General features: G+C 52.6%; 2 protein-coding genes across 2 annotated transcripts; both read right to left on the bottom strand.

Annotated features, from left to right (window-relative positions):
- Positions 1-10,455: 10,455 nt before the first annotated feature.
- Positions 10,456-12,049, bottom strand: LOC120747939 (zinc finger protein OZF-like). The gene is made up of 3 exons (XM_040054001.2): positions 12,028-12,049; positions 10,821-11,841; positions 10,456-10,756 (listed from the first exon to the last, which is right to left on the bottom strand). Exons 1-3 carry the CDS (start codon positions 12,047-12,049, stop codon positions 10,456-10,458), a joined length of 1,344 nt encoding a protein of 447 aa, XP_039909935.2.
- Positions 12,050-21,611: 9,562 nt separating this feature from the next.
- Positions 21,612-24,320, bottom strand: LOC120747940 (olfactory receptor 14J1-like). Its single transcript, XM_040054002.1, has 2 exons — positions 24,152-24,320; positions 21,612-22,567 (listed from the first exon to the last, which is right to left on the bottom strand). The coding sequence occupies exon 2, from the start codon at positions 22,542-22,544 to the stop codon at positions 21,612-21,614; it is 933 nt and encodes a 310-aa protein (XP_039909936.1). The 5' UTR covers positions 22,545-22,567; positions 24,152-24,320.
- Between the last annotated feature and the right edge of the window lie 400 nt (positions 24,321-24,720).

The raw sequence follows: 24,720 nt of genomic DNA, 5'->3' as shown, positions 1-24,720 counted from the left end.
ATAATGACTGATGAGGATGTGGCAGGACCTTCGCACCCAGCAGAAGAGACAGAGCCAGAGATCATCACCCGCTCTCTATCCCTGGGTGAACTGCGTGACCTGCGGAGGGAATTCACCCGCCAGACAAACGAGTCCATCCTAACCTGGCTGCTCCGCATCTGGGACGCTGCAGCCAATGACACCATTCTGGATGGAAGTGAGGCCAGGCAACTGGGATCGCTGTCTCGGGATGTGGTCATTGACCAGGGGATCGGGAGAACCCAACAAACTCTCAGCCTCTGGCGGCGACTGCTAACAAGTGTGAGGGACAGATACCTTTGTAAAGAAGACCTCCAGGTGCACCAAGGAAAATGGAGCACAATGGAACAAGGTACCCGATGCCTGAGGGAATTGGCTGTGCTGGAGATCATTTTCTCAGAAGACGAGAGATTTCCTAAAAGCCCAGATGATGTCCAGTGCACATCGCAGATGTGGTTGAGATTTGCACGGCTTGGACCAGAGATGTACTCCCGTTACCTGGCAACGCTGCAATGGAGGGAAGGTGAGGACAAGGTGGGCGTCTTGGTCAATAAACTAAGAATTTACGAGGATACTGTCACCGCCCCATTTCGTACCCATGTCTCATCCGTGGAAACAAGGCTGGCTGAGCAAGTCCGGAGCTTGATTGAAGAGGGCCATCAGAAACTAAAAAAGGAACTTAAAGAAGAAATTTACCACATCTCGCCAGAACCAACAAGAGTCTCTGCCATTAGGAGCAGGTACCCACCAGCCAGGGAGAGAGCATACACTCCACGGGGTAACCTCTGGTCTTTTCTTCGGGAACATGGAGAAGACATGAGGAATTGGGATGGAAAACCCACCTCCTCCTTAGCAGCCCGGGTACGTGAACTGAAGAGAGAGACACCTACCACGAAGAGCTCATCTAGAGCCAACGTTGCTCCAGTCTCAAAGGCACAGAACCCCAGACAGTATAAGAAGAATGATATGACTGATCCACTTGAAGGGACCTCAGGAACATATTTACAGGAAGAAAGCAACGTGTACCATGACCAGGAATAGGGGGGGCCCTGCCTCTAGCCAGGTAGAGGAAAGGGACAATCGGATCTATTGGACTGTGTGGATCCGATGGCCTGGCACATCTGACCCACAAAAATATACGGCTTTGGTTGACACTGGTGCCCAGTGTACCCTGATGCCATCAAGGTATGTAGGAACAGAATCCATTTCTATTTCTGGAGTGACAGGAGGGTCCCAGCAGCTGACTGTATTGGAGGCCGAAGTGAGTTTAACCGGGAATGGATGGCAAAAACACCCCATCGTGACTGGCCCAGAGGCCCCATGCATCCTTGGCATAGACTACCTCAGAAATGGATACTTCAAAGATCCAAAAGGATATCGCTGGGCTTTTGGGATAGCTGCTGTAGAGACAGAAGACATCAGACAACTGAGTACCTTGCCTGGTCTCTCAGATGACTCCTGTGCTGTGGGACTACTAAGAGTTGAAGAACAACAGGTACCAATCGCCACAACAACAGTACACCGACGGCAATACCGCACCGACAGAGACTCTGTGACTCCTATCCATGAGATGATTCGGAAACTGGAGAGCCAAGGGGTGGTCAGCAAGGCTCGTTCACCTTTCAACAGCCCTATATGGCCAGTGCGTAAGTCCAGTGGAGAATGGAGACTGACTGTGGATTACCGTGCTCTGAATGAAGTCACCCCACCACTAAGTGCTGCTGTGCCAGACATGTTGGAGCTTCAGTACGAGCTAGAGTCCAAGGCAGCAAAGTGGTATGCGACCATTGATATTGCCAATGCCTTCTTCTCCATTCCTTTGGCAGCAGAGTGCAGGGCCCAGTTTGCCTTCACCTGGAAAGGCATACAGTACACCTGGAACCGACTGCCCCAGGGGTGGAAACACAGCCCCACCATCTGCCATGGACTGATCCAGACTGCACTGGAAAAAGGTGAGGCTCCTGAACATTTACAGTACATTGATGACATCATTGTATGGGGGAACACAGCAGGGGAAGTCTTTGAGAAAGGAGAAAAGATCATCCAGATTCTGCTGAAAGCTGGTTTTGCCATTAAGCGAAGTAAAGTGAAGGGACCGGCCCAAGAAATCCAGTTCCTGGGAGTAAAGTGGCAAGATGGACGGCGGCAAATTCCCACTGAGGTCATCAATAAGATCATCGCCATGTCCCCACCGACCAGCAAGAAGGAGACACAAGCTTTCCTAGGCGCCATAGGTTTCTGGAGGATGCACATTCCTGAGTACAGCCAGATTGTGAGCCCTCTCTACCTGGTCACCCGCAAGAAGAACGATTTCCACTGGGGCCCTGAACAGCAGCAAGCCTTTGCCCAGATCAAGCAGGAGATCGCTCATGCGGTAGCCCTTGGCCCAGTGAGGACGGGACCAGAGGTGAAGAACGTGCTCTACTCAGCAGCCGGGAACAATGGCCTGTCTTGGAGTCTTTGGCAGAAGGTGCCTGGGGAGACTCGGGGCCGACCACTGGGATTCTGGAGCCGAAGCTACAGAGGATCTGAAGCCAACTACACTCCCACAGAGAAGGAAATCTTAGCCGCCTATGAAGGACTTCAAGCTGCCTCAGAAGTAATTGGCACTGAAACGCAGCTGCTTTTGGCACCTCGACTACCAGTGCTGGGATGGATGTTCAAGGGAAAGGTTCCTTCCACGCATCATGCCACTGACACCACATGGAGCAAATGGATTGCCCTCATCACACAGCGCGCCCGTATTGGAAACCCGAATCGCCCTGGGATTCTAGAAATTATAACTAACTGGCCTGAAGGTGAGACTTTTGGACTATCTTTTGAAGAAGAGGAAGAACAAGTGACACGTGCCGAGGAAGCCCCACCGTATAACGAGCTACCGGAGACTGAAAGACAATATGCCCTTTTCACTGACGGTTCCTGTCGAATTGTAGGCGCTAACCGGAAATGGAAGGCTGCAGTATGGAGCCCCACACGACGAGTTGCACAAGCTACTGGAGGACAAGGTGGATCAAGTCAAATTGCAGAACTTAAAGCCATCCAGCTAGCTTTAGATATTGCCGAACGAGAGAAGTGGCCAAGACTCTATCTCTACACCGACTCGTGGATGGTAGCTAATGCTCTGTGGGGATGGCTGAACCGCTGGAAAAAGGCCAATTGGCAGCGCAGAGGGAAACCCATCTGGGCTGCTGAGATTTGGCAAGACATCGCCGCCCGAGTAGAGAAGCTGACCGTTAAGGTTCGACACGTGGACGCACATGTGTCCAAGAGTCAGGCTAATGAAGAGCATCACAACAACGAGCAGGTGGACAAAGCCGCCAAGGTGAAAGTATCACAGGTGGATCTAGACTGGCAACACAAGGGAGAAGTATTCTTAGCCCGTTGGGCCCATGATGCGTCTGGTCATCAGGGGAGAGATGCAACATACCGATGGGCCCGTGACCGAGGGGTGGACCTTACTATGGACAACATCTCACAGGTCATCCACAACTGTGAGACCTGCGCTGCAATCAAACAGGCCAAGCGGGTAAAGCCTCTGTGGTACGGTGGACGATGGTTGAAGTACAGGTATGGGGAGGCCTGGCAGATTGACTACATCACCCTTCCCCAAACCCGCCAAGGCAAGCGCTATGTGCTAACTATGGTGGAAGCCACCACTGGATGGTTAGAGACCTACCCTGTACCTCATGCTACTGCTCGGAATACTATCTTAGGCCTTGAAAAGCAGGTCTTGTGGAGACATGGCACTCCTGAGAGAATCGAGTCAGACAATGGGACCCATTTCAAGAACGGCCTTATAAACACCTGGGCTAGAGAACATGGCATTGAATGGATATATCACATCCCTTATCATGCACCAGCTGCCGGGAAAGTTGAACGGTGCAATGGGTTACTTAAGACTACCCTGAAGGCGCTCGGTGGGGGGACTTTCAAAAATTGGGAACTGAACTTAGCAAAGGCCACCTGGATGGTCAACACTCGAGGGTCAATCAATCGAGCTGGTCCTGCCCAGTCTGAACCCTTGCACACAGTGGATGGAGATAAAGTCCCTGTGGTACACATGAAAGGCATCTTAGGAAAAACTGTTTGGATTAATCCCACATCAAGCAAAGGCAGACCCATCCGTGGGATTGTTTTTTGCTCAAGGACCTGGTTCCACTTGGTGGGTAATGCAGAAAGATGGGGAAACCCGTTGTGTACCACAGGGAGACCTAATTTTAAGTGAGAACTGAGTGTAGGGTTTCATTCTGTATATGTGTATATTTATCTATCTAGCTGTAAGAATGTATTAATTTAAGTATAATGTAGATGGTCATAGAATAAGGGGTGGATTATGTCCTAGGTTACAATGTAAAATGTGCCCAAAGTATGTATTCTATCACCATCTACATGAAATGTTGTTGTGCACCACTGTTTCCCGTGCCCCCTCCCTCCAGACTATCTTCTGTTAATGGCCCATCAATACCGTCCTGCATGACTCATAGATAACTCTCCCCAAGAGCTATCTCTGTTTAATAGGCAATCAAGGACCCATTGCAAAACTGATAAAATGATATCAGTCCATTGTGAGATGCTCCGCCCAGGGGGAGGAGCCAAGCATTCCCACCTGGATATAATCGGGGCCTTGGGACAGCACAGGCAGCCTTACCCACTGGATTCCCAGAGGACAAGAGCTACCAGACCTTTCTGCAAGAACACTGCTTCAACAAGACCACTTCATCTGGACTGCCACCACCACGGTTTCAGGTTGTATTCTGACTCTGTCAGTGATCTTTTGTACCATTGCATGTGTTTTATTTTATTTTACTTTTTTTTTTTCCTCTCCTATTAAATTGTTTTTTCTGACTTGGAGTCTCTCGCTGGTTTTGCCTTCAAGCCAGCACAATTAACAAGTCCCTTGTAATTCTTAGACAGTAAAAACACTCGGTGAGGGCCATTAATACTTCAGGCTACTCAAGGTTTATTAAAGAACTTCTTTTGACACTGAGTTTGAGAGGTTTGTGCAAACATGGCCTACAGTTATCTGCTTTCATTAATCCCCTGAGATTCTTAGCCAGTAACAAGACACAGTGGGGCTCATTAATGCTTTGAGATACTCAAGGTGTTTAAGGTACTTTGGATTTTCCTTCCCTCACTGAGTCTCTGAGAGGGCTTTGCGCAATTCTGGCCCACAGTTCTCTCCTTCACTCCATGAGGAGCCTGTGTTGGAGATGGACCTCTGTGGGACCCACTGATGCCTCAAGACACTTTGGGTTTTTCTTCTGACTTTCACTCCTGGAAAGGTTTTTGCAATCCCCTTTCAGGCCCTGATGTTTCAGGGCTCAGCACCAAATCCACCACAGGGCTTATCAGGATCAAGTAAGCCCTGATAAAACATGGTTCTGCCTTGAGTTCCCTCTGGTCTACTGACATTCATTAGGAAGTTTTCCTGCTGCAGTTATAGAGAAATATTTTAAAGAACTTCTAAGAAACATGTATTCCTATTTTCAAGGGTGTATTTCATTACTGTTCTCATTACACAAGAAGTGATTGCAGCAATCTGTGGTTGATACTGAACCAGGGTCTCCCAAGGAGGTCTGGCCTGCTCAGTGAAGCTGTGCTTTGTGATCTGACCCAGTGTGGACAACCTTGCTCCACATTCCCAAACCACATCCTATCTCTTCTCACTCACCTGGGACCTGCTTTCCTTGGAGACCTGGCTGCATACAACCAAAGAAGGATTTTTTCTTTTATTTTTGAAGCAATCTAAAACTCCTGAGTTTCCCCATTGAAAACAAACACCCTTGTCAAGTGTGGGCCAAGCCCAAGGTGCCACCAAGAGCACTGCAGCCCTGCCCTGGGCCAGGAGAGAGGGTGGATCATCATCCCAACATGCCCTGGGCCATTGCAAGGGGCTGTGGCCATGGACACTGCACTGACCCCACTGCTGGCTTTGGGTCCCTCATCTGGTCAAGTTTCCTTGGAAAGCACCCCAAGGACCCATTTCTGCAGCCAGGTTCCATGGCCACTTGCATGCAGAGCTGTTGCTGTCCTGGGCTGCCAGGGCAACCCTGACGACAAAGCGGTGCGGAGGCTGTTCCAGGTACAATTGCACTGACACTCATTGATGCCTTGAGGTGCCATCGCAGCGGACACAGGGACCCATTCCTTGGTTTGGTGCCGTGGCAGCCAAGGCCTGGTGGTCAATGCCCCATCCCTGGAAACATTCAAGTCCAGCAGGGACAGGTCTCTGAACAACCTGATCTGGTGAAAGATGTCCCTGCTCATGGCAGGGGTTTGGATGAGATGAGCACTGCAGAGCTCTCCCCATCCAAAGCATTCCAGGATTGCATGGGGAGAAGGGGCTGCTCACTGGACTCCATCCACTCCCTTGACTCCTCCTTGTCTCTGCTGGAGCCCACATCCAGCAGCCAAAGGCAGCCCCTTCTCTGGCCTTTCCCTGCCCTGCCCCAGGGGCTGACAGAGCCAGGCTGGCACAGGTGACCTTTAGGCTTTGCAGGGCTCAGGCACAGCGGCTGGGACAGAGCCAGGGCTGAGGTCACACTCTGTGGGCTGGGGCAGAGCCCAGCCAGAAATGAGCCCTGGAGCAGCAGCTCTGCAGTGGTGGCCACCAGGCCGCCTTGCCAAGGGAGGCTTCTGGCCATGGCCTGGAAGCAGCTGCTGCTGCCAAGGTGCCTTTGGTGCCTCAGGCTCTCCCTGGCACAGCTCCCAGCACGGCACTCTGCACTTGTGCCCGAGGCCTTCACTGTGTTGGGGCTGGCCTGGGGCTTTTCCTGCAGCGGGATCTGCCCTGGTCCTGGCACAGGAAAGGCAGTTCCTGCTGGAGCAGGAGGCTCTGCCTGCAGTGGGCTCAAACAACTCCAGCAATGCCCTGTTTGCAAAGACCCCAGTGGGAAATGAAGGAGGGATGGTCATGCTGTATTTGTGATGAATAATGCTGAAAGCAGCCTGACTCCTCCATCCCAAATTCAACATCCTGAGAGGGAGCTGAAGCTGTGGCAGAGCTGGTAAAATCCCCAGAGAAAGGAACAACCAAGTGACACCACTGAGAGCTTCTGCAGAGCTGCTGAGCTGGCACAGCCTGGGCACATCTGACTGACAGAGCAGCACTTCAGACTAGAAAAGCCCCATCCCAAATTTTAACAGCAGCATCTCCTGACATTTCCCTTCTTGGGAGAGTGTGGAGATTTCTCCCTGCAGTGGGGACATCCCTCAAGGTCACTGCTCCAGGCTGAGCCAAAGGGATTTACCCATGGTCATTGTTCTGGGAGAGTGACATCAATCTCTACTTAATTACTGGTTTTGCTTTAATACAATTACTTCTAAATTGCTTCCTTTTTCAGCCTGAGTGTCCCTGCAGAGGAGCAGGGTATCTTTCATGCAGTTCCACAAGCTCAGGCTTCTCATTTCATGAGGTATCTGGAAAGAAAATGGCCTTTTTTCAGAAAGACAACAGCAGAGGGAATGGAATAGAAATTATTAGAAGTAATTACCCTCCTCATAGACAAGGTTCACCAAGTCACTCCCTGCATTTCTCTGTTTCAGATTCTTTCTGTCATCTACTCTGGGAGGTGCAGCTTGTTCTGGTGCTTACCGTGAACTGATTGTTCTCTTGATGTAAACCAGCACAAGTCATGTAGAATCATCTAAACTGAAAACAGAAACAAACTACCTATGTCAACCCATTTTCATGTCTTAGATCACTTTCCAGGTGTCCATGGAGATGTTGGAATGATTTTCACACAACTCTCCACTTCTGGCTGCAGGCTCTGGAGATTCTTTCTCTGAGTTCAGTCAGGGTTGCATCCCCCAGCAAGTCCTGTTTTTCAAGCCTGGAACAGTCACAATGAAAAGATCAATGATGGCACAACTCCCCAGTCCACCAGGAAAGAAAGGACAAGTTGTAAAATTCTCCAAACATTTGTCCTGCTTTGCTGCAAAAGTCGTGCTGCACTCACAGTGTGGAAAGCCAAGAGAAGCTGCAGTTGGTGGCACATCTTGTGACAGAAGCTGCACCTCATTCTCCAGGAAAGGTTCTTGAAAAGAGCAGACAGCACTGTGGAGAAGATTCCTGGAAAACTGAAACAGATTTCCAGAAGTGAAATGAAAATGGAAAGTAGCCAAGATGTTTTCCTCCATTTATTTCTACAATCCCCTTTTCCATGCTGCACTACTTCTCCATCCCATTAATTCCAAAAAGATCTTACTTTTAAGACTGATGATTTAGGGAGTTTTAGACACTCTGAAATACCATGAGCTATGCACAGTTTGCCTTCCTCTGTTCTTGTTGGAAAGCAATGCTGGAGACACAAGTGCAGTGCTTGGGTGAGGCAGGAATCCTACAGGCAGGGAATGTGCCCTGACAGTGTCTGAGCCTCAGCAGGGACAATGCACAGCAGCGTTGCTGTGCTGGGTTTCCATGGAACCATGCCAGGAGCAGCTGCTGAGGTCAGAAGCCATGGCAGCCACCACCCTGCTCCAAAGGCCCTTGGCAGGGTGGGCTCCTGCCCTGGCTCTGTGTGCCAGGAGCCGGCAGCGCTGGGTGCAGGGAGCCCAGGGAGGGCACAGAAATGCTGGGCTGAGAAATGCTGGGGGGGACAGCGAGAGGGGCGTGTGCAGCCGGCCAGGGCACAGGAGCAGCACGCACAGGGGGCACAGCCTGCAGGACAGATGGCCAAGGGCTGGGCAGGGCTGGCAGGGCCACAGGCACCCAGGCCTTTGTCCCCTGGGCTCTGGCAGCGCCTCTGGAGGCCCCACAGAAGGAACTTTCCTTTCAGGGGCTGCACTTTGGTCCTCCCTGGCCCCTCCCTGAGGAGGCTGGCAGGGGTTGCAGTTTGATGACATTTGTCCTTGCTGTCCCTCCCATCCCACTGCCCCACAAACAGCCCCGAGGCACCCGTGAGGGACAGGCCCTGCTGTGCCAGGCCTGGGCTCAGGGCTCGGCCTTTCTGCTTCCTCCAGCCAAGCCAGGCCTTGCTCAGCCCTGCAGTTCCTGCTGCTGTGCCCCAAGCTCCCTCGGCCGGTGCTGGAAAGGGACTTGAGGTACCTCGATCCCCTCGGGTGGCGCAAGGGAAAAAACAACAAACTTCTCAGGAGGGTGGAGAACAAACTTTTAGTTGCAAACATCAGAGAATGAGATACTTGGGAAATCTTAAAGCAACATGGAGTTAGAGTAAATCACTTCAGAACGCACTGACTGAGCAAACTCTAACCTGTCCAACTTCCAGTTCTCCAGATATTAAGAAGAGGAAGTCAGGAGAAGAGAGAGAGGGAGAGAGGGATCCACAGTCACCCTTGGATCCAGCACCATCTCAGCTGCTGTGAGCTCTGGGGCCGTGGGACGTGTCAGTGTCACAGCTGTGTCACAGCCTCACCTGCTCTGGTCCCTCTCACAGGTGGGGTTTTTGGGGTGCCAGGGGCTTGGCAGCCACTTTGGGGCTGGACCAGAGGCTGCAGTGGCTGGGGCTGGGGCAGTGACCACCCCACCTACACAGAACTTGCCCTGGCCCCCAAACACACACTGGAGATGTCTGGGGCCATTCATCATTTCTCTGCTCTCCAGCACTGAGGCAATGGACTCTGGCTGCAGCTCTGAGCTCATGCCCAAGGCAACCACCCCTGGCAATGGGGCTCCATGGAGCTGCTCTCAGGAAATCCCCCAAGAGTTGGGGAGTGGCCCAAAACTGCCTCAGAAACGTGGGAAACCCCAAAATCTCTTCAGCAATGTGGAATATCCAAAAACTCCCTCAAGAACCAGCACCCCTTCCTGTCATCATCCCCAGACTTTGGATGTCTTATTCCAGACCTCACCTCATCACCCCAATCCCAACCCCAGCCCATCCCACCCCTGCCATCCCAAGCCCTATTTCCCCAATTTCACACCTCCCAAGCCACATCCCACCCATCCTGTCCCACCCATTGCCCACCTCAGCCCTCCTGATTTGCATCCCACTTTGCCCATTCCCCTTCCAACCCCATCCCTCCCTGAGGGGCTGTGCAATCAACTACTTTTGGGGTGAGATTGAGTAGTTTTAGCATTGAGTGGATTTGAGGTGACAGATCAAACTCTCTCATCTCTTTGAGCATCCAGAAATGGAGACAACCACACCAAATACCCCACAAACCCCCAATTCCTCCCCAGTATCTCCCTGAGTCCCAGATTCCCCTGAAACAGTAGGAAAACATGAGGCTTTAGATGTCTTTGATGAATTAGTTGATTTTTATCCCCAGTTTTGTCTGTTTTAAAGGGGTGAAGATGAATCAAAAGAATATTAGGGACCACCAAAGAAAAGGACCACCAGCCCAGTGTCTTTCCAGTGCGGATCGCTGGGAATGTGACTCACCAGTTCTCTGCCCAATGTGGGTCCTCTGAAGCAGGACTAAGTTGGAGCAGTGCACAAAGCTCTTCCCGCAGCTGAGGCACTCTTAGGCCTTCCCTTACTGGTGTCTCCGTTGGTGTCTGCTCAAGTGAGAGCTCCTGGACAAGCTCTTCCCACAAGCGGGACATGTGTGGATCCTCAGGTGGCAGATCAGGTGGGACCTTATGCTGAAGCTCATCCCATATTCCCCACACTCGTTGGTGTGGATCATTTGGTGGATGACCAGTAGGAGGCTCTGGTGGAAGCCCTCCCTGCATTCCCCACATCTGTAGGGCATTTCCCCAGTGTGGATACGCTGGTGAATGATGAGGGTGGAGTTGTGCTTGAAGCCCTTCCTGCGGTCTTGGCAGCAGAAGGGCCTCTCCTTTGTGTGAATCTGCTGGGGCAGGAGGAGACTGGAGCTTCTCTGAAACCTCAGGGCACTTGTCAGGTCTCTTCCCAGTGTGGATCTTTAGGTGGATGATCAGTTTGGATCTCTGGTTGAAGCCCTTCCCACATTCCCCACACTTGTATGGCCTTTCCTCAGCGTGGATGTTCTGGTGGCGGATCAAGTTGGAGCTCTGGTTGAAACTCTTCCCACATTGCTCACACTTGTAGGGCCTCTCCCCAGTGTGGATCCTTTGGTGGCAGATCAGGTGGAAGGTCTGGCTGAAGCTCATCCCACATTGCTCACACTGGTAGGGCCGTTCCCTGGTGTGGATCCTCTGGTGGCGGATCAGGGTGGAACTGTGGCTGAAGCCCTTCCCACATTCCTCACATTTGTAGGGCCTCTCCCCAGTGTGGATCCTCTGGTGGCAGATCAGGTGGGACCTCTGGCTGAAGCTCTTCCCGCATTCCCCGCACTCGTAGGGCCTCTCCCCAGTGTGGATCATTTGGTGGATGATCAGTTTGGACCTCTGGTTGAAGCCCTTCCCACATTCCCCACACTTGTACGGCCTTTCCTCAGCGTGGATATTCTGGTGGCGGATCAAGTGGGAGCTCTGGTTGAAGCTCTTCCCACATTGCTCACACTGGAAGGGCCGTTCCCTGGTGTGGATCCTCTGGTGGCGGATCAGGCTGGAGCTGTGGCTGAAGCTCTTCCCGCATTCCCCGCACTTGTAGGGCTTCTCTCCAGTGTGGATGCGATGGTGGGTCACAAGGGTGGAGTTGTGCTTGAAGCCCTTCCCACATTCCCCACACTTGTAGGGCCGTTCCCCAGTTTGGATCACCTGGTTCTGGATCAGGTGGGAGTTCTGGCTCAAGCTCTGTCCATCTTCCCGACACAGGCTGGGTAGACCATTCTCCGAGCACCCTGGGATGGGTTTGGAACCCCTCCTCATGCAGGATCTCTGGGGCTTTTTGTTCCCATTGGATTCCTGTGCCATGGAGCCACTCAAAATGGCCTCTTCCACAAGATTCTGCCCTTGGGATTTGTCCTCCTGGGTCTCCATTCTCATCTCCTTTTCTGGGGGAGGAAGGACAAGGAGAGAATGGGATTTGCCTCCGTGCCAGAGGTAACGGGAAGGGGATCCCCCCATTGCATCCCCGGCAGGACAGTGTTGGCAGCGGGGTTGTCCTGCAGCCAGGAGCCATGCTGGGCTGGGAGATGGAGCAGGAGAGAGAGGAAAAGGGACAGTGACTTCCTCCTCACCTGCCCGGCTGTCCTGGAGCATCTTCCTTGCAGCCTAACCTAAAAAATTAAAAATTAAACTAAAAATGCAGTAGTAAAATAAAAAAAATTCTGACAGAGTCAGAATCCAACGTGACACCCGGGTAGTCAGCGTGCTGCTTGCAGTCCAATCAAATCGTGGCTGCAGTCCTCCTGGAGTGACAGATGTGGTTTTGTAGAAGCAGTGCTCCTGTAGAAGGGTGTAGTTTTCCTCTGAAGGTCCAGTGGTGGTGTAGATGGGTCTGGTCTTCCTCTGGGCATCCACTGGAAACCAGGCTGCTTCTGGTGCTTTAAGTCTCAGATTATATCCAGGTAGGAATGCTTGGCTCCTCCCTCTGGGTGGAGCATCTCACAATGGGATGATGTAATTTTATCAGTCATGCAGTGAGACTCAATGGCCCATTAACAGAAGATATCTCCCTGGAGGGAGGATGGGTCATGGAAGAGATAAAGAACACTGCCCCATTTGGTTTTAACAGCTGGGCCATTAACAAAAGATATCGCCCTGGAGTTATGAGAAATGGGTCATGGAACAGTTTTTACTTGGATCTCCAGTTGGTTTGTTTTCAAACTAGCACACTGGGAGAAGTGGGACCACACTGGGAAACTACTGTGAGAAGTTTGGAGTGACTGGTCTACATTGTGGGTGACTGGGCATGACTGGGAGCATGCAGGGAGGGACTGGGATGATCTGTGGAGTGACTGGGACTATACTAGGGGCAACTGGGAGAACTGGGAACACACTGGAGGAAAGTGGGAGCAACTGGGAGCAACTGGGACCATGCTGGGGCAAACTGCATCATAATGGGGAATGACTGGCAGTGACTGGGCTCATACTGGGAGTGCTGACAAAACTGAAAGCACACAGGGTGGGGGCAACTAGGCTAAAACTAGAAGCAGCCTCTTCTGGCACCAGGACCACTGAACCCCTTTCCAGTGAGATATGAACTTCAAAGGAATTAAGGATTTTAGAAAAGTTAAGGTTTTAGCTACAGATCAGCTTTGCCTGAATTAGTTAAAGTAGATAGATAGATAGGCTGTGCTGGAAATAATTAGGAGTCAATGGTTAGTTGAAAGGAAATGAATCTAAAATAACAATCCCAGATCTAAATACCTAATTGCTTGTCATTTTTGTATTTGTTTAGCTGTGTTTATAATGAGAAACAGAAGAAACTGGTAAATAGATCTAAGAACACAGACAACTGTAAATCTTCTAACATCCCATTGAAACAGTCACGGAAACAGGAAACTGGAGTTCTACCAGGTTCCATTTGTCTTGTTATCTATTGAAAAGGTTGAAAGTTTAGAATGAGGAAGACTCTCCTTGCTTCCTCTTTTTATGACCCCTCCCCATAAAAGAGACCACTGACCTAATTCAAAGAACAAACTATGCATGCTTAATGGCCTTTTATCTAATTATAATATGAAGCAGAGGATGCCAGGCATTAGTGTTATGAATATGTATTAGTATTTGGGGTATTCAACACTTATGTAAATAAATAGAGTCTGTAATCACTTGTAACTTTGCAGTGCATATTAGGGAGCGATCCCACTCAGCTGCCCAGCATTGCATTAAACCTACACTTTCTAACTCTAACCTGTTAGAGAGTCTTTTGTCCGTCACAGTTGGGTATTGATATTAGATCAATATCCATACATTAATAAATCACCCATCATCCCGCCCCTCCAGCCCTAGCACCCCTCGCCGGGGTCTCAGCAATCCCAGGTGTCCTCCACTCTTGGGGTCCCTGCTTTGGGGTTCTGGGGGTCTCCTCTCTCAGGGGTCTCGCTTAGGGAAATTGCAGCTTTCCTGAGGCTCCCCAAACCTGGTGTCACTGCCCCCCACCGGTCCCGTGCGGTCTCCACATGGCACCAACAGAGCTTGGAGGGCCCGGCCGGGGAAGCCCAACCCCCCTGTGTGGGCACCCACATCCACCCACCCCCTGTCACGGCTCTGCCACCACTGCCACTGGGACCCCCAAAAACACCCCCCAAGGACCCCCCGATGTCCCCCCGAGGGGCATCTGCAGCTCGGCTTTGGAGCCCTGCAAACTCCAAATATCTCCCCTGAAACAAGGCAGAAAAGAACTTTATAACAACAGTTGTTAGAGTAGTACGTATTTTTAATTGACGTTGAGGTGCATGGGGATTAACTTCACTAAAAACATGCATGAACACTAGAGAGCTTGCCTCTCTTATTATGCTTTGAGGTCTTACATATGCATGGCATTGCACAATCTGCCTTATACATATTTATTCTCTGGCCTCACTCATCCTCACTTCGTATGGTAATTAACTCCTCTTGGTACATCCTCTTGGGCATGCTTAGTTCATCATGGTGGTCTCCAAGGGTCTCTAGAAGATGAAAGAAATGGAGTCTTCCTCAGTGAACTCTTCACCTTTATTTTTCTTGTGTGTGCTTTGGTCCTTTTGGCATTTTTTTCAAGGCAAGACGTCAGTTTTTGCTGGCTGAGTCTGTTTTTCTCTTTCTTTGCATTTTTTGCTTTGTTATCTTGTTATGCTTAGGTTAGTCTTTCTTGTTATCACTGAGGGGTCCTGGATGTTTGTACTGCTTTAAAATATGTAAACAGGCACAGCACTCGATATTCACTAAATGCCTTCTAAAATGTACAATAACTTCTAAAATACAGTGTATGCTTTTAAGTTTGCTATAAAGATTAGCTAGAATTTTCAAGCCTCTGTCTCATGTCCTCCTTTTTCTATAGACCTAGTAAATTCTTTTCCTACTACTGGATCTTCTCTCTAGGCTTAACTCACTATCTTGATAATTCTCTTTTAACATTATCCTAGGTGTTTTAGATAATGAGATTAAAATTGCCACTCACTTTAACATCCTCTAGTTCTATATGAGTACTACAATAGACATTATTAAATTTATACTAAATAATATCAGCAAAATAATGATGGGGTGACCTAGCATGTTTAAGACTCTAGTTGCATTTGGTGACTATCTAAAGACTGCATCCTACCAGTTGTGGCTTGTGTCTTGCTTTACTTTTTGTAGAACTCTCCTTATTTCTTTTGTATCATGTTGGACAGTTACTACAGTTTTTTGTCTGTTCTCTTGAATTTGTTTTACAATTTTGTTCAAATCTTCATGCTTTATTAATTGCTTTACTAGGGTTAGGTTTATTCTAATAAGCGTGGGTAACAATTGGTGATAGGTTTTATAATTAGACTTGATTATCTGGTGGGATATAACTGACACTAAATATGAAAAGTTGTACCTGACAATCTTAACAAAATTGTAGATACAGAAATTAGAATGATTTTTAGCAGGTAAGGATATATTATTTCTATCTTGTCCTAGGTTACAGTGTAAGATGTGCCCAAAGTATGTATGCTATCACCATCTACATGAGCTGTTGAAGCTAGGTTGGGCAGTGTTTCCCTTGCCCCCTGCCTCCAGACTATCTTCTGTTAATGGCCCATCAATGCCCTGCTGCATGACTCATAGATAACTCCCTCCAGGAGCTATCTCTGTTTAATGGGCAATCAAGGACCCATTGCAAGACTGATAGAATGATATCAGCCCATTGTGAGATGCTCTGCCCAGGGGGAGGAGCCAAGCATTCCCACCTGGATAGAATCTGGGATTTGGGACAGCACAGGCAGCCTTACCCACTGGATTCCCAGAGGACAAGAGCTACCAGACCTTTCTGTGGGATCACTGCTTCAACAAGACCACTTCATCTGGACTGCTACCACCACCACAGGGAATCAGGTTGTATTCTGACTCTGTCAGTGATCTTTTGTACTATTGCATTTGTTTTATTTTATTTTATTTTACTTTTTTCTCTCCTATTAAATTGGTTTTTTCTGACTAGGAGTCTCTTGCTGGTTTTGCATTCAAGCCAGCACACCCAGTCACTCCCAGTTGCTCTCAGTGTGTTCCCAGTAACCCCCAGTATGATTACAGACCCTCCCAGTATACCCCAGTTGCCCTCAGCATACTCATAGTCATCCCCAGTCACATCCACTTGTCCCAGTAAGGTTCCAGTTTCTACCAGTATGATCCCAGTCACTCTCAGTCTAATCCCAGTATATCCCAGTTGGTCCCACAATGATCCCCGTTCCCCAGTTCTGGTTCTGCTGGCTCCCAGTGTGCTCTGATCCTGCTCCCAGTGCATGCCAGTCCTGGGCCAGGTGTATCCCGGTGTCTGCCCGTGTCCAAGTCCATCCCAGCCTGTCCCAGTCCATCCTGGTCCCTTCCCAGCAGCCGCCATCCTTTCCCAAATCCTGCCTCTCCTGCCCCCTGAGCGGCTGCTGGACGCCCCCCCAAGATGCTGCCGGGGCTTGTGGGTTTCATGTTGGGCTTCGTCTGCCTGGGCTGGGGCTCGGCCTCCACTGCTGGAGTAGGTGAGGGGGTTCCCCAGGGGTCGTGTCCCCCCTTTGGAGTGCTTGGGACTCCCTCCATGTCCCCCCCATGCCGGGCTCACCCTCTTTTCTCTCCCCACAGCTCCTGACCCAGCTCCGGGACCCCCTGCACCCCCTTTCCCAGGTATCCTCCTCTCCCAGCCCCTGGATCCCCTGTTTCTGTCAGCCCGGGCACCCCCAGATCCCCATTCTCTGCCAGCCCAGGGCACTTCATCCCCAGGCCTTCCTTTCCTGGAAAACCCAAACTAGAATGTCCCAGAGTCTTCAGCTCCAGTTTCAGGATGACAAAAATGTAAAGAAGGCCCAGATTGCTCCAGCAGAGCTGACCTTGATCCATTTTTGCTTTTGCAGTGACCCTGTGTCTTCCAGGATCTCCCTGAGACTCCTGCCAGGCTTCTCCTGGAGTCTTTGACACAGAGGTCTAAGGAGCTGAGATCCTGGGTAGCAGCCCCAGAGGGCTCCAGGGAAGCTGCCCGAGGGGATTTTGTGCCAGGAAGGAGGGAGCTGTGCAGGCCTGCAGGAGCACAGGGGCAGCCCCGCTGTGGTGACTCAGCAGCAGCTGAATGTGGCTCCTCTTGTGCCGGGTGCGTCTGTGTGCTCTGCTTGGCACCTTGAGGAGCAGCTGGATGTGCCCGTGGCTGCAGGCTCTGTGTCTGGGCTGCTGCTGGCCACAGAGGGTGTGGGGCGGGTGAAGGGCTGGGCAGTGCCCCTGTTGCTGCCGAGCTCCGGGCAGGGCTGGCTGGGGCTGTGGCTGCCAGGGCCGGCCAGGACAGCACCTGCCCCACTGCGGCCTTGTCCCTGCCAGGGCCCCTGGGCCAGGCCGCCAAGGCTCCCGCTGCTGCTGCTGGAGCTCAGGGGCTGCGGGGCCGTGCCGGCCTGTCCCTGTCCCCATGGAGGGACCAGGCCCGGCCCTGGCTGCCCTGAGGCTGCTGCTGCTGCATCTGCAGGCACAGCGGGAGCAGGAGGAAGAGGAGGAGGAGGGGGAGGAGGAGGCAGCGTGGGATGGAGGCGCTGCCTTGGCACAGTGCTGGGGAGCCCCGGCACCGTCCCAGCAGCAGCCTCTCCCTCCTGCCCCATCCCTCAGCTGGTGCCGCCCTTGGGGCGCTGGGCCTTGGGCTTCCTCTTCTCCCTGGGCATCCCCTGCCGCCTGCCCAGGCTGTCCTGGGGAGCTGCTGCCTCCTGAGCCAGGGGCTCTGCTCTGCTGCACTGGGCACCCCAGGGCTCCTGGAACACCCCACAGGCAGGGCGGGCACAGAGTGTCACAATGTCCCCTTGGTTCCAGCAGGCCCTGCAGGGTCACAGAGCTCCCTGTGCACCCTGAGGCCCCACAGCACCCAGCCCAGGCCATTGCCATGGTTCCAGTCACTCCCAGTATAGTTCCAGTGACTTCCAGTCTCTCCTCAGTACATGCCAGGGAGTAACAGGAAGGACATAGATCCAGCTGCTCTACATGAAGAAATGCCCTTAGACATGGCCATTTAAACAGGTGACCTGGAAAGACCTGAAGGAAGAGGGCCATGAATTATTAGAATGAATGTTGGTGGCAAAGATAGAGGGGAAGATCAGTATTTCTTCTCCTGCCATCAGTAAGAGAATCCAGTAGATCCAGGAAATTCCTGTTCCTGGTGGGAAAATTTTGCTACTTCTTAAAAGCAGCTACTTCTTAAATGACCCTGATAATAGAGATTTGCTTATATAATATGAAACTAAAAGGTATTAAAACCTGTGCCCCTTTCCAGGCAGGCATCAGTTGTGTGCCCATACACAGGCAGTGCCACTCATGCCCTGAGGTGCCGAGCTGGGATTGGCATCTCTCAGAGAGGAGCTGAGGGAGAGCAGAGCACCTTGCAAACTGCAGCTCCCTGCCAGCCCCAGAGGGCTCCTGTCCCAAAACCATCTGCTCTGCTCCAGTCTGGAACAGGGACCAGCATTGTGCCAGGATTATCAGAGAACTGAGGTGTGTGCTGGAATTCAATCCCCTCCCAATCCCACAGCAGCCCTGCATTTCCCTCCTCCAGCCTTGGTCTCCAGCACAACCATGGAGGCTCTTTGGGCTCTGGGCCAGCAGAGAGGCCGGGCAGGGCTGGCCATGGCCGGGAACAGGCCCTGAGCCCCGCAGGAGGATGGAGCTGGGCCACAGCCAAACTGCCCCGCAAACCTGGGCTGAGCAGCCAGGGCTGGCAATGGCTGGGGACAGAGGCTGGCGCTGACAAATGTCCTGGGCCGTGTTCCTGCTCTGTCCATGCCACCAAGGGCACAAAACAGCCTCCTCTCTGGGCCACTTGCCTGTTTTCAATGCCTTCCACAGGCGCTGGCCCTGCCCCACAAGGCCTGGGCTGAGTCCTGCCCCTGCACGCTCACACAGGCTGAGATGGACACTGATGGTTTCTGTGCCAGGCTCTCTCAGCCCAGCCCAGCTCCCTCCAAGCTCTGCCAGCTGCCCTGAGCTCTCGGCAGCACCAAGGGCCTCTCCCCAGCACAGCCCAGCCGGCTCTGGCCCCACAGCTCTGCTCAGGGCAGGCTGCTCTGGGCAGGGGCCCCACGGCCTCAGCCCCTCGGAAGGGCACAGCAGCAGCTGGAGCTCAGACAGGACTCAGCCCCAGCCATGGGGAAGGTGCTGGGCCAAGGGAAAAGGAGGCTCCCTGTGTGCCCTGCTCCCCTCTCCCTGAGGTGCTGAGAGCTCTGCAGCCCCTGCTGCCATCCCATCTGCCCAGGCCAGCACAACAGCCCCGGCCTTGGGGCCCTCAAGAGCTGCTCCTGCTCCAGGCCCAGGGCCCATCCCAAAGCTGGGGCAGCCAGAAAGCTGTGCCCATTTCTATTCATTCCTGCTCTGATGAGGATGGATCCTCAGACATTGGGAGATTGCTGATGAATTTTACTACTCCAGAGGCCTCTTCTTTCTTGAGCCCTTCAGTTCAGGAATTCAGTGAGAAAAACACAGAAAAATTTGTTCAAACATACGAACAAGAAAAGTCCCTGGGAATAATATAAGTTTTCAATTTTTTTGTGGTTAATTAGACAATTTCAGAAGTGTATTCAAAGGGAATATACTATATAGAAAACAATGCAGAGAGAGCTGTTTTCCTGTTTCATTTTCCTGTTTATAGATTGATATCAGCAATGCCCAATTGATATGGACTCCCAGCACCTTCTACTGCAGTCTGAAGCGATATGAAAATCAAGACCCTTCATGGCTGACAATCAGTCAGACTTTGCCTCCATCCACTCCCCACCATTTCCCTCATCCAACCCCTGGCACTCCTGTGGATCAGGAATGGTGTGGCCAGCAGGAGCAGGGCAGTGATTCTTCCCCTGTGCTCGGCACTGGTTGGGCAGCACCTCGAGTGCTGTGTCCAGTTCTGGACCCTCCAGTTTAGGAAGGACATGGAGGGGCTGGAGTGTGTCCAGAGAAGGGCAACAAGGCTGGTGAGGGGTCTGGAACACAAGTCCTGTGAGGAGTGGCTGAGGGAGCTGGGGTGATTTATCCTGGAGAAGAGGAGGCTCAGGGGAGACAAGGCAGTGTCAGGGCATGGGTTGGACTTGATGATGTCCAAGGTCTTTCCAACCTTGCTGATTCTGTGATTCTCTGAAACCACTCTTGCCAGCAGTTGCAGAATGAGCCCTGGGCCTCCTCTCCAGAAGGTCCAGCAGCCCAGGTCCCTCAGCTTCTCCTCACAGCCCCAAAGCCCATCCTGTCAGTCCTGCAGAGCCTCTGCAGCTCCTCCTCCTTGCCCAGAACAGGGAGCCCCACAGCCAGACACAGCAGCCCAGATGTGCCCCCCTGGCCTGTGGTGCCTCTGGCAAGGGAGCAGCACAAGGCACTGCAGGAGCCTGCAGGAAATTCCTGAAGCAGTTGGAGGATGATCCTGCCCCCCAGGGGGTGTTCCCATGGTGCCAAGTCACGAACTGAAAAGGGGAGTGGGTCCAGAAAGGAAAGGGCAACCAGGGATGGGCTGTTTGCAGGGGAAGGGAATAGTGGTGGGCATTAGGAAGAGATTTGTAGCAGGAAGGGCAAAGGAAGCCAAGGTGAAGCAAAGAAAATGCTGAGGGCAGTTTGGGGGTGGCTGCCAGGCAGCCCTGGCTCTGAGCAACAATGTCTACATTGGCACAGGAAACTCAAAGCTCATGGGAACAAGCATCCTGGCTGACTTCAGAGGCACCACAAACCGGAGTGGTTTCCCTGCTCTTCCCCAGCCCTTCCTGGCCCCAGGGGCTGATGGCATTTGTGTTCACTCAGGTTCGTCTCCCCACACCAGCACCATGGGGGTGCTGACGCCTGCTCTGGGCAGTGCAAACAGGGGCTCCTGAGCCAGTGCTGCCGTGTCTGTGCCTGCAAGGATGCGGCACCTGTGTGAGCTGGGGGAGAGGCCAGGGCTGCAGAGGGGGGATGTTGTTGGCAGGTGCATGAGGACGCTCTGGGACGCTGCCCTGGGGTGTCCAGCGCAGTGGGGATGGATCAGCCCCTGCTCTGCTGCTCCTTCCCATCTCCCCCAGGCACCTTGCAGAGCCCCAGCCATGCTGTTTGCCCCCAGCCTGCCCACGGCCACCCTGGGGCTGCTCACGGGGCTTTTCTCTGCTGAGCATTGGCCTGGGCGTGTTCTGGAGAGAGCCTGGGCAAGGAGCCTGGAGCCCCCAGGCCCTGCCCTGAGGCGTCAGCGCTGCCCCAGCAGTGCCCATGGCCTGTCCCTGCTGCAGCCCCGGCACTGCCACCCCCAGCACTGTGCCCGGCCCCGAGAGCACTCAGGCCCTACAGCAACACCAGGGCCAGGAGGGCAGCGGGGCAGGGGCACGGGAGCAGCACTGGCAACACCAAGTGCTGCTGCTCCTGGGCACAGCTGCTGTGCCAGCACTGATCTGCCCCAGCTCTGCACACAGACATTGCTGCTGCAGCTGCAGAGAAGGGAACAAAAGGGGGATCTCTGCAGAAAACTTGCCTGGGAGATCCTTGAGTTCCTTTAAAGCCACCAAGAGCGCAGCCCCTCATTGACACAGTTGCTGTCCACAGTGAAGATGGAGAGAAACAAAATGAGAAATAACACAAACAAAAATATTTCTTTTTGGACAATATTATAAAAGAAAACCAAAGGGATAGAACCTCCAAAATAAACCAACAACAAATAACAAAAATTGCTTTTATTCCAAGTGTTTTCCAGAAATTGGCAAGCAGTTTAATGTTTTTGAAACCACCCAGTCATCTGTCTCCGCACTGCAGCCTTGAGCTCCTGGTTCCTCAGGCTGTAGATGAGGGGGTTCAGGGCTGGAGGCACCACTGAGTACAGAACTGACAGGGCCAGATCCACGGATGGGGAGGAGATGGAGGGAGGCTTCAGGTAGGCAAACATGACAGTGCTGAGGAACAGAGAGACCACAGCCAGGTGAGGGAGGCAGGTGGAAAAGGCTTTGTGCCGTCCCTGCTCAGAGGGGATCCTCAGCACAGCCCTGAAGATCTGCACATAGGAGAAAACAATGAACATAAAGCAACCAAATGCTAAACAGGCACTAACTGCAAGAAGCCCAAGTTCCCTGAGGTAGGATTTGGAGCAGGAGAGTTTGAGGATCTGTGGGATTTCACAGAAGAACTGGCCCAGGGCATTGCCATGGCACAGGGGCAGGGAAAATGTATTGGCTGTGTGCATGAGAGCATTGAGAAAGGCACTGGCCCAGGCAGCTGCTGCCATGTGGGCACAAGCTCTGCTGCCCAGGAGGGTCCCGTAGTGCAGGGGTTTGCAGATGGACACGTAGCGGTCATAGCTCATGATGGTCAGGATGAAATACTCTGCCGAAATGAAGAACAGAAAGAAAAAGAGCTGTGCAGCACATCCTGTGTAGGAGATGGTCCTGGTGTCCCAGAGGGAATTGTGCATGGCTTTGGGGACAGTGGTGCAGATGGAGCCCAGGTCGGTGAGGGCCAGGTTGAGCAGGAAGAAGAACATGGGCGTGTGCAGGTGGTGGCCGCAGGCTACGGCGCTGATGATGAGGCCGTTGCCCAGGAGGGCAGCCAGGGAGATGCCCAGGAAGAGGCAGAAGTGCAGGAGCTGCAGCTGCCGCGTGTCTGCCAATGCCAGCAGGAGGAAGTGGCTGATGGAGCTGCTGTTGGACATTTCTTCACTCTGGCCATAGAGTCCTGTTGAAGGAGGAGACAGTGACAAGTCAGGGGAGACTTTTCTGAGAAATGTCCAAGCCCCTTCTCCCAGCCCTGCCCCTGCTGCTCTGTGCCACCCAATTTTCCTTTTCTCAGAGCCCTTCCTTCAGCTCTGTGCCTGGAGCTCTGCTGGGATCTGGCCCCATTGCTGTGATGAGCAGGGGCTCTGCCCATGGACACCGAGGGGTCAGCTCTGCTCTGCAGCACTGGGGTCATGGGAACAGGGACAGGGGCCAGTCCTGGGCTTGGACTTCATCAGCCCAAACTGCTCCTGAGGCAGAGGAGCTTGGCAGCATCTCCTGTGCCAGGGCTAAGGAACGGTGATGGCCAAAGGCAGCTGGAGAGGGTTTCCTGCTGTGCCCAGGGAGATCAGAGAGAACTGTGCAAGGCAAGAGCATTGGCTGTAACTCAGTGAAGGGTGAGGGGAGCTGCTCTGTCACTCCATCTGTCCCCAGCTGCCCTTTCTGAGATCCAGGGCAGTCCCTGTGTTCCCCTGAAAATCAGCCTGACACAGCTGAGAGCAGAGGGAGCCACAGCAGAGCAAACTGGCTCAGCCTTTCTCAGAGTCTCAGCCCCACTCCTGGCCAAGGACACTCCTGTCCCCAGTGTCCCCTGGAGGCAGCTCACAGCTTGGATGGCATTCCCAGGACACACCCAGGGTCCTGTCCATGGCACTGCTGGAGGAGAGTCAGCTCATTCCCAGCCTCCAGCCTGCCCTGCCCAGAGCTCCCTGGGGCAGAGGGAGCTGGGACACCCCATTTGCAGTGTCTTAGCATGGGGATCTGTAAATAAAGTAATCATGGAATAGTTTGGTTTGGAGAGGACTTTCAATATCCCAGCACAGCTTGGTGGCACTTTCCCCCCACTGCCTGCCCAGGGCTCTGCTGCCTGGAGCTGTCCCTGCCTGCAGCTGCTTCCCTGTGCCCAGGGCTGGGCCCTGCCAGTGCTGCCAGAGCCCAGCCCAGCCCTGGGGGCTCAGCTCTGCCCTGCAGAGCCCTCCCAGCTCAGGCACTGCCCAGGGGCAGCTCTGGCTCTGCAGGCTCTGATGGCAACCTCAGAGCAACCCTGAGGAGGCTGAAAAGCGACACTGATGCTGCCTGCAAGGGACCCTCTGCTGATTTCTGTCACTGCCTGGTTTAATAAGGTCTGAGAGAAAATTGTTTGATTTTTCTCAATCTGAACAGAGAGATGAATATCTATGTGCAATTTTCCATCCAGGCAACACAGAGCAGTAGATTAATAAGGCAGGATTTTCTCTTTTATGCAGCCTCTGCCTTGCTGTGCTCCCTGTATAATCTACTTGGAAAAGTTCTGCAGTTTAATGTCATGATGGGAGCAGTCAGCACACATGGAGAACACTTCCACTCCTTACCAGCTGTCTCCTTCCACACAGATCTTGTCCCCCAGTGCTGGGAGCAGCTCCCAGGGCCGGCTGAGAGCTGTCCCTGGCAGGCAGCAGAGTCCCTGCCCCAGCACAGCGCCCTGGGCTGCAGGACCCTGCTCTGCAGGACAGCCCTGGGCACCCCTGGCTGCTCTCCACAAGAGATAATCAGAGAATGTACTCACAGAGTCTGTAGGCATTGGGATGTTCCAGCTTTAGGAGATCACTGCAGGAGCTGCAGCTGCCTTGTGTCCTGCAGCCAGAGGTTCCTGTGCCAAGGGCTGGGAGTGATTCTCCCACAGTCACTTCTCAGCTCCTTCCCAGCCCTGAGTGATTGAAGCTCTCTGTGCCTGTGTGCTGTGCCCGGGGTGGCTGCAGGCAGTGCCTCAGCCCTGCTGGGCTGGGAGAAGAGTTGCTCATCAAGAGCAATGTGTTTTTAAGCTCTTCTTGGTTGCCAGGAGCTGCCTCTGTGCCAGGAGCCCAGCCCAGCTCAGCAGCACAGATAGAGTACAAAGATTTTAATGACCCTCTTGGGGCTTTGTTGCTGTTTACATCAGACTCAGTCCCTCAGAGTGTGCTCAAAAAACTTCTCAGGAACTCTAATTTAGATTCAAACTTCAAAGTTTCTTTAACTTTTAATGGGTTCCACTGAGGGACACTATTCACATTAAAGTGTCCCCAAGTTCCAGTTAGAGCAAAACACTGGAGGCAGTGATGACAGGTGGGGACAAGTAAGGCAAAGTTGTCTCTGATG

Source organism: Hirundo rustica, unplaced genomic scaffold (assembly GCF_015227805.2).
Source record: "Hirundo rustica isolate bHirRus1 unplaced genomic scaffold, bHirRus1.pri.v3 scaffold_317_arrow_ctg1, whole genome shotgun sequence".
NCBI classification, from domain to species: Eukaryota; Metazoa; Chordata; class Aves; order Passeriformes; family Hirundinidae; genus Hirundo; species Hirundo rustica.
This window is presented reverse-complemented; position numbering and strand designations above follow the sequence as displayed.

Excerpts from the sequence above, each read along its gene's own strand:
- LOC120747939 (XM_040054001.2), bottom strand. The coding sequence starts at position 12,049 with ATGCTCCAGGACAGCCGGGCAG. Across the intron at positions 11,842-12,027 it reads GCTCCAGGACAGCCGGGCAG|AAAAGGAGATGAGAATGGAG; the intron begins GTGAGGAGGAAG and ends TTCCTCCCCCAG. Across the intron at positions 10,757-10,820 it reads ACTGGGAAGAGACCTGACAA|GCCCTTCTGCTGCCAAGACC; the intron begins GTGCCCTGAGGT and ends CACAAAGGAGAG.
- LOC120747940 (XM_040054002.1), bottom strand. The coding sequence starts at position 22,544 with ATGTCCAACAGCAGCTCCATCAGCCACTTCCTCCTGCTGGCATTGGCA.